General features: G+C 42.8%; 1 protein-coding gene across 1 annotated transcript in view; it reads right to left on the bottom strand.

Moving 5' to 3' along the window:
• TFAP2B (transcription factor AP-2 beta) overlaps positions 1 to 8,674 on the bottom strand; it is a 37,524-nt gene that overhangs the window by 11,989 nt on the left and 16,861 nt on the right. The window contains exon 6 of the mRNA XM_057379114.1: positions 4,484 to 4,544. Coding sequence (XP_057235097.1) covers positions 4,484 to 4,544 — 61 coding nt within the window. The remainder of the gene's footprint in view (positions 1 to 4,483; positions 4,545 to 8,674) is intronic.

The following is an 8,674-nucleotide window of genomic DNA, read 5'->3' on the forward strand; positions in this document are numbered from 1 at the left end:
TTTTTTTTTTTTTTTTTTTTTTTTTTTTTTTTTTTTTGTGGTTTTCTGTTGGGTTGCTCACTACAAACGTGCGAAAATGTGCACAAATGTGAAAGCACAAGTGGAAATGGGGTGAAAAAAAAGCTGTTTTCACGACAGTAAAGCTGAAGAAATAATAGAGTTATGTCCTGCAAACAGCTGTTTAATAATGGTTTAAGGTATGGGTATCATTACCATAACCCCGCTGAATAATATGGTAGTTGAACAGTCACTCAAATAATCAATCAGAAGAAATATTTCTCATATTTCTTACTTTAAAAAGTTGTGGGCAAATTAATTACTAATCGACTAGCAAACTGCTTTCAAATTTTTTTAAAATCTGCCTACTGGGCTTTAAATGAGTAAAAAGTTCTTCGTCCATGCTAACAAACGGGTTTTGCTGTAAATTGCTGATTTGGTCTGACTCAGTAGCCAAACCTAAAAAGTCCGGGAGCAGCGTCTTACACACTGAAACGAAGAGACCCGGATCTTATCTTAATTTTAAGTAACAAATAAGAAAAGTGCGTGTTCATCTTCCATTTCCTCCTGGGTCCCCCTCGTCTCCTCCTCTGCTCCCGCCCCTCTCCTCCACCGCAGTCCCCGTACCCTGAAAGCCGGGACTAAATTTCAAAGMGGAATGAATCCCTCGGAAGAGTTTTGCATTCAATTAAAGGGGATGCTCAGGTTCAGTGGGTAATCCAGGAATGAGCACGAATCTGAGCGGAGTTGAGGCAACATCTCTCGAGCCCCTGATCTATCACCTGAAAAGCTGAGGCCAGAGTGGGTTTCAGTTAATCATTTATCAGCTACTCCGAGAGGTGGGGAGGAAACTCGTGCTGGATTATTAACAGCTAAAAACAAAAGGTTAAGACACCTCCTTTCATGTGTTTCCTTAAAAGAGGAGGAACAGCAGAGCGTGTTTGCAAGGCCATGAATTAAGGTCTTCAAGTTAAAATGGCCTTTCATGCTAAATCAGATGCGAGGGTGCAGACGATCGTCAGAAACAGCTGAAAGTAAATAAATACATCAGGATAATTTTAAGGTCACTGACWGTGCCCCAGAGTCACAAAAAATTAACTTGGGACTCAGGCCATGTAAGGTTTTGCAGAAAGACAACTTCTTYCGCCATAGAGAGTGCCAAGCAAATTTCAGATGAGCACTTGACAAGGGGACCCGATCTTTTATTCCTGACACATGGAAAAGCTTCCCTTCATTTCAGCAAAAATCGACGGAAAGGCATCAAAACGTGCAGCCGGTAAGCTCTGAAAGCTGAATTAAATCTGATATTAATGCTCTTGGTGATTATTATCATCTTGATGATTTATCTGGTTCCCTCCCTCCCACTTCCACCACCCAAATCTTAATGGAAGTGGGAGTTAAAGATGATTTTTTAATGTCTCGTTGGATTTTTAGGCTGTTAATGTACCGCATCCTTCTCATTATTAGTTTATTGATTGTTCATTGACCAGCCCCCTTCAAATCGTATTAACCACCCTCTGCCACTTTAGATTAGGGGAGTTTAAAAAGCACCTTTCATTATTCCAGCGCCACCACCACCACAGTGGAGCTCAGGCTTGGTAGCTTAATGCTCGCTCTAATGGGGCAGCTAAGAGACAAGGGGCCACGGTCCCTGCCTATTGCATTAATAGCTCAAAGGGGGCTAATACAGAAAATTAGCCTTAAACGAGCTCTGGAGATCTCCAAATGAAAGAGCCATTTATCACGCTGGCTACCTTCACTCCACTCGTTTGCTCTCTCTACTGGGAACAACTCATTTCCTCTTAACTAAATTACTTCAGAAATGTCAAGTAAGCTCAGATAGCAAACATAACAAGGGGCCTGGGTGTGTGTARTCTGCTGTGGGGGGATCGATACGTGGGATAAATCAATAGCCCTGTATGAATCCCTACATAATTCCCTTAATATTTTGGCAAACATTTTGCATAGAGAGAGAATTCCCTCTGCAGGCCTCAAAGGCCATGCAAGAACAGATACAGCCTGGGTGATATAATAAAGTTTAGGCTTCAAGTCCCCATCACACTTTTCCCACTACTTTGAAATTAAAGAATTTTAGGCACTGAGCTAGGATTGGGTGAATCATGCCCCCTGCGACCCTTGCCTATCAAATATGGATCACAGGAGCGTTGCACTGCACAGAAATCAGTCAATACCTATCTGTCTGTCTATCTGTCTGTGCCATCTGCCTGCAAAAACGACTCACAGAGTTCAAATAACTTGTTCTTCTTTTAAAGTACATCCTCACAGCTACAAACTGCAGGGAACAAAGCGAAATTGATACTGGACGCTCTCTGTGTTGCTCCTTCGCTCGTCCTGATTAAATATTGACTGCCACAAATGTGACCTGCTATTTATTACCCATTTCTYTTCCTCTGCACCCAGGAAAATCATTGTGAAAAAAAAAAAAAATCTAAAAATTCCTTTACTGTGGAAAGTTTCTTGGAGCTCAGCATTACTTCTAAGGAAGAAAATGCTGCTCCAGTGRCTTTTAAACAGTTGCAAATGCATCTCAGGCTCTTTTTTAGTAACCCTGTTTCCAAAGTGCACGTGTCTYCTGCTCATCATGTGCAAACTCGGAGTATCTCTGCTTCTGGCTGCAAATAGGCACATGTAATCCCACCTAGATGGGACCGGGTCTCTTTGGGCAGCAGCTGCTCCATCGGGGGCTGCTGCAATGCCCACACACGCACAGCACACCTAAATATATGCCTGATACGTATAAAAATCTATACCTAATACGTAATGAGCACTGACATTCACATTCTAGTGCTACTCGCTGTCTAATTGCACCACCCGGCACGAACATGGAATGTCTCTGCTGTCCTCGTCAGCTGGAGGAGGGAGAGACACCGAGGTGCGCGTGTGTTTAAAAATAAAAATAAAAACAAAACAAAACAAAACAAAAAAAATAGAAAGGAGTATTTTGGATTTTGTATTCTGCGAAAGATCAGCACGGAGCAACCTTAGAAGGGAGTCTCTCGACCACAAATCAAGTACCAATTAATCAAATACACCCAAGAGGGAGTGTATGAGGTGTCAAACGGGGGTGGGGAAGGGGGAGGAGAGTGAGAAAAAAAAAAAAAAAAAGTTAAAAATACAACCAGAAACCATCAGGTTACAGACCCTGAGTAGAAACCCCGCTAAACATTCAAACTGAACCAAAACAGAAGAAACAAACAACAATTTGGGGGTTTTTTTCCCCCTTTTTAAAGTTAAGTAACTTTCTGTTTCTTTAAAAAAAAAATCAACACCCCAAACCCTTCGACCTTTAAACCGATAGTCATAAATGATGCTGTCAAATGGTCTTCAAATTTTCATTTGTCCCCTCTCAAACAACCAGACCTTGATCGTGTATGCGAAAGAGACACCGTAAATGGAGATTTAAATTTAAAAAAACCCAAACAACCAACAACAAAACAAACAATAAACACACGGAAGGACCTCATGCTGCCTTCAACACATTTTAGATAAACACCCTCCCTGTTATTTTGCTTTACATCCTGGAAGATCGTCGCTATTAAACTATTTGTGCGCATTTGACAAACAACAAGGTCCTGGAGATAAGTGCCGTTGATAGYAAGCATTAGGGACAGCGTTTTTAAGCCTCATCTCTGGTACTTAAAATTGAATCTAGAAATAGAAACTCCTTAGATAATTAAAGATAGCTTTCCCTCCATTTGCAGCGTGTGATCTGTTTAATGTCTATCAGCATAACACAACACTAATCGCCAAGCATCTTCGAGTGACTGTCAGAGAAATGTAAAAAAATTAAGCAGCTGCAATACGCCCAAAATGAGTTATTGTAATTACATTTAATTAGTTTAATTAGTTAATTATTTTGCTTACAGCTGTACAAGAGACTGCAAACATTTGTTAATATCACATTCGCTTTAACAGTATGGGGTGATTCTGCAGTTACACTAAATCATGGGCGCATATGTAGGAAGATGTAAAAAATGGGCACGGGGAAGGGGGGAATCTTGGGGGAAGGGGGGAATCCTGGAAGGAGCGGGGAGTGGGGCTGAGGCTGCCTTTCCATGGGCATCTCTTTCTCTCCCCTTCGCGTTTGATTCTCCTGGGCAATGCATTTAAGCCCCAGAGGGAATCAACCCCTTTCCCCATTAAAAGCCAAGGAGTAAGGAGTCCCCATCGAAAACTATCGGGGGGAGGGGAGGAGGGAAGGGGGGGGCCGTGAAAGCTGCGTTGGAGCACGGGGTGCCCCATTAGAGAGCATTGGTGTAATTAAACCCTTTGAAGGGCGGGGATACAAACTTTTCCTCTCGCATGTCTTACCCCTTCACTCTATCTGCTGATCCAATCAACTATTCAWCTCGCTGCCATGGGTGCCTGCTTCCCGGAGAAATTCATCGCCCCAAAGTCAAAATATATCATGAAGATATCGCTTTACACAGTAAAAGTTTGTCTAGCTTGTTGGAATAATCCATACCTTTTTTAATGACAGACTGGTCCAATAAGTTCATACCGCTGTTATTGGCATCTTCAACTGACTGTGGATATAAAAACATCACTATTCAAATTGACTGGATATTAAAGAATCGCGTACATAAATCATGTCATTCCAAACTGGAGTTCCTGTTATTTCCATTTATATTAATTCACTAGGGGAGGGGGGATTTTTTTTTATTGTTGTTGTTATTATTCTTAATATTATTGTTGTTGTTATTATTATTTTCCCAAATCGACAAGGAAATGAAATTCTTACAAATTATATGATCTTCTAATAAAACAAAAGGAGGTGTGAAGCATATGGGGTGCAATACTGGTTTTGTTATCTTATAAAACATTGATATCACATAGACTTCTTTGCATTCCATAAAGCTTTATATTTCTCCCTTTGAAAATGTGGCAATTTGGCAACATCTGCAAGATGTATTGCATGACATAAATGAACACGATTAAGGACAACTTAAATGCTCCCTCCCCTTTCCTCCCCCTCCTCCTTTTTCTTTTTTTAATTTTTTTTTGTTTGTTTGTTTAACCCTGCTACATCTTAATAATTCAAGGGCCATTTACTTTTTATATATCATAGTTTACATTATGGACTTTTAATTAAAGCCTGAGCCTTTCGGAGCGCAGTGCAACGCCCACATCGTACAGGGGACGAGCAGAAAGAGATTTACAGCTCCCGAGGTTGCTTCCATGTCCTGAATTAGTGGGGACGGGGAGGGAGGAGCGGGAATTATCAGAAGTATGAACTATCGAATTGATTACCTAGGAAAAAAAAAAGTCTCCCGATTTTAAAGCCCTGTTTTCCCCCCTTTTTCCCCCCTTTCTTTTCAGCCCGCTGAGGAGCACACCTGTTATTATGGCATTAACTTCTTTAGCAGAGAAGAGAACAAAGACGGGCACAGAGGACACAGCAAATGTTGGGTTTCATTCCTCAAAACGAAAGTGGGATATATTTAAAAAAAAAAAAAAAAACCCAAACAAACCAACCAAAATTACCGGTGAATCTGCGTTCGGCATAGTAAAACCATCTCCGAAAGAGAGGAGGTGTCATAAGAACAATTTATTGTAGAATTCTGACAGGTTCGGGTTTGGGGTAAATTCTGGGGAAAAGGGGTCCCTGTGGGTTTCTTGGCTTTATTACTTTATTTTCCTCATTGCTGTCACTAAAGGGTTTGGATTTTTCAGTGTGATTGCATATTTGGGGGGTTGTCACATTTTTCCTCGATAAGCAAAAACACCTTTGCAGCAAAGCAATGATTTACTTSACGATTATTTTAACTTTATCTTTGCTACGCCGAGAGGCTGAGCTCATCCGGATCCGGCCCTCATCTCCGTCTCTGGGCTCAGTGGAGACATTCCAGATGGAATGCGATTTAGGAGAAAATTACATCTCCCCAAAATGTGATGGAACAATATTTTCCGTGAGAGATTTCCTTTCATTTTCCTCGAATCCACCCTCAAACGAGCGCACACACACACAGCCAGATCGCTGCCTTATGTGCTGTGTTTGGGCATGGCTGTGTCTCTCTCTCATAATCAATAGGCTACATACCTAAAGGGCACAAAATAAAATTACAAAGTCTTCCCTCCTTTCCCTGAGCAGCTCCCAACGAGGGATGATGAGCAAATCCTGCAGCCTGCTGGAGCRCGGCGTGGCGCACCTCGATGGCACAGAATCGGAGGTAAACCTGAAACATCGCCTTTCCTTYTATTTATTWWTTTTTTTTCTCCATCTTTCCTCCTTATCTCACCTTATCTCTGGAGTCGATGGCTGCGCGCACCCTTTATGCGTGTGCGTGCACTCCGCTCGCTCCATCAGCAACGTGGGTTAGTTGTTGTAGTTAATGAGAAGACTCCTGTCTGATTTTCTATCTAATTACGCCCTCCTGCTGGGTTTTTGTACAGGATATTCGCTCAGCATGCTGGCAGTTAATAGTCACAGAGAGGATCGTAAAGATTTAATTAGGACTGCATGCGGAAACGTGGAAAAACAACTCAGACTTTTAATTACTAGACTTCTTTAGTTAAAAGTGATACCAGGGGTTACTTTATAAGAGACTTGGGTGTTTTGGTGCAACTTAACTTTCCGTGTCTCTCGCTAGCACGTAGTAGCAGTGTGAGTGAGGAGGAGGAGGAGGAGGAGCGGAGGTGTGTGTGCAGGGAGGGGAAAGGTGATGAGTTTCCAGATATACTTAGAAAATCTGGAGAGGGAGATTSCCCTCCCTTCCCTCCTCCAATAATCTGAGAGCATGAAGCTTCCTAAATACTACCTATAACCACCTTATTCCTCTTCTGTGGATATATCTGRGTGAAAACCTTAAAAATTGAGCTCTTTGTTTTCCTTCAAAGAGTCTAAGGAATCTGAATTTCCCCCTTCATCTTTCCTTCCTCGTATCTTTAAGTACTACAACCCTACTTTTGCCCAGCCAGTGGGGGTAAAAACCTATCTGGGATTGCCACGGTGCATTTTTTTCTTTTCAGCGTCTCTATTAGATGACGCAAATTCTTTTTCGATAAGTAGGTCTTGGCTTCTCTGTTCCCTGAGTCTAAAGGTTGTAAATCGTAGATTGAAAATTCCTCTCGAGAGGGGCAGCAAGAGCAATACAGTGTGTCCTGTTTACAATAACAGAGCGCTATCGTGTTACAATCACTTAATTCTAGCCCCGGACAATGGCTCACACATGGACTGGATTTGGTGTTTATAAAATAACCACTGTTTCTTTCTGTCACGCACTCTCTGTCTCCTTCTCCTCAGCCCAGCCCATTCTCAGGGCACATATTTGATCAGACATGCTACAGCAAAGAGAAACATCTTTATCCAGCTGTATATCTAGATATCCGTTCAACTTTTTTGGCTACTAAAAAAAAAAAAAAAAGAAAAAAATATAGTATTTTCAACACTTCTTAGAAATTATATCTAGTGTTGGTGGATAATGAGTGTATGTCGCCTAAATAAAAACCCCTGTAGCTAAAAAAGGTTTCTCGAATCTAGAATAAATCCATATTAAATATCAAGGTGGAAAGCTGCCCAACTTCATCTGTCACTGGTGAGGGGACGAGAATAGCAAATGCTGAGCGGCAGCAGCGACTTCTGGGCTGCTTTCCCTCCTGCCTGTGTTAACTTGCAGTTGGACACCTCTTCTTCACGTGTTTCTCCTTGGGACACCCTCCTCTCCCTCTTCCCCTCCTCCCCCAGCCTGGGAACAAACTTTCAGAAATGAAGGGCCTGTGTCATTTCCTGCTGTCTCATCACCCCAAATCAAGAATCCCAGCCCTGCTGGTCCACAGCCTGCTCTGCCCTGTCCTCTCCCCACCCCATCTCACCCCACCCTGGCCCCGGACAGCCCTGGCGAGCAGCTCACGGTGGCCGCGAGTGGTCCCGATGCTCTCGGAGCACGGGGGGGAGGCACTTCCAGCGAGTGCTGTGCCYTGTGCACAGAATCGGGAAACAGATGGAGAGCTGCTTTCTTTGGGCTCCTTCTTTCCTATTCTTTCTTCTCTTTCTTTCCTTCTTCACGCCTTTCTCTTTCCCTATCTTTTCCTCTCCTTTCCTTCTCTTCTCTCTCTTTTTCTCTCTCCTTGCGTCCTTTCTGCATTTTATCTTTTTCCTCTCTCTTTCTTATCTCTTTCCTTTTCCTTCCATCTCCTCCGTTTCCACTCTCTTTCTCACAAAAGCACAACAATTACCGGCTTTTCTTTGGGGAAAGTGTAAATATCCAAGCACAAACAGTACTTAACGCCTATCGGCTGCAGAGAGAAAGAAGGAGAGTGATCCCCTTTCTGCATTCACCGAGGTAAAACTCGCCTTGACTTGCAAACCAGTTTGTCTGAGCCAGGAATGCGAGACGAGACCTGCGCATCGCCCCCGTGGCRGTCAGGGGCTGCCCCCAGGTCTCAAAGCCACCTTGGAAACCCGCAGAAACAAGCGACCCGACGGTCACTGAGCTCGGAGGCAGGAGCAAACCCAAACAGCAAAACCTTTCTATTTCTAAAGCATTTCTCCCTAGCAAAACTCGGGGRTTTTCCCGTGCAGCCCTAAGACAAGCCTCAAGCCAAAGCAATACATCCTCTGCTTCCCTGCCGCTGATTCCTCTCTAAAGCAGCATCCTTTTTCACGGCTATTTTTTTTTCCTTCCCAGCTTCTCCTTTCTTTTTTTTTTTTTTTTTT

This window comes from Malurus melanocephalus, unplaced genomic scaffold, assembly GCF_030028575.1.
Source record: "Malurus melanocephalus ecotype Western Australia unplaced genomic scaffold, MMel_1.1 scaffold_388, whole genome shotgun sequence".
NCBI classification, from domain to species: Eukaryota; Metazoa; Chordata; class Aves; order Passeriformes; family Maluridae; genus Malurus; species Malurus melanocephalus.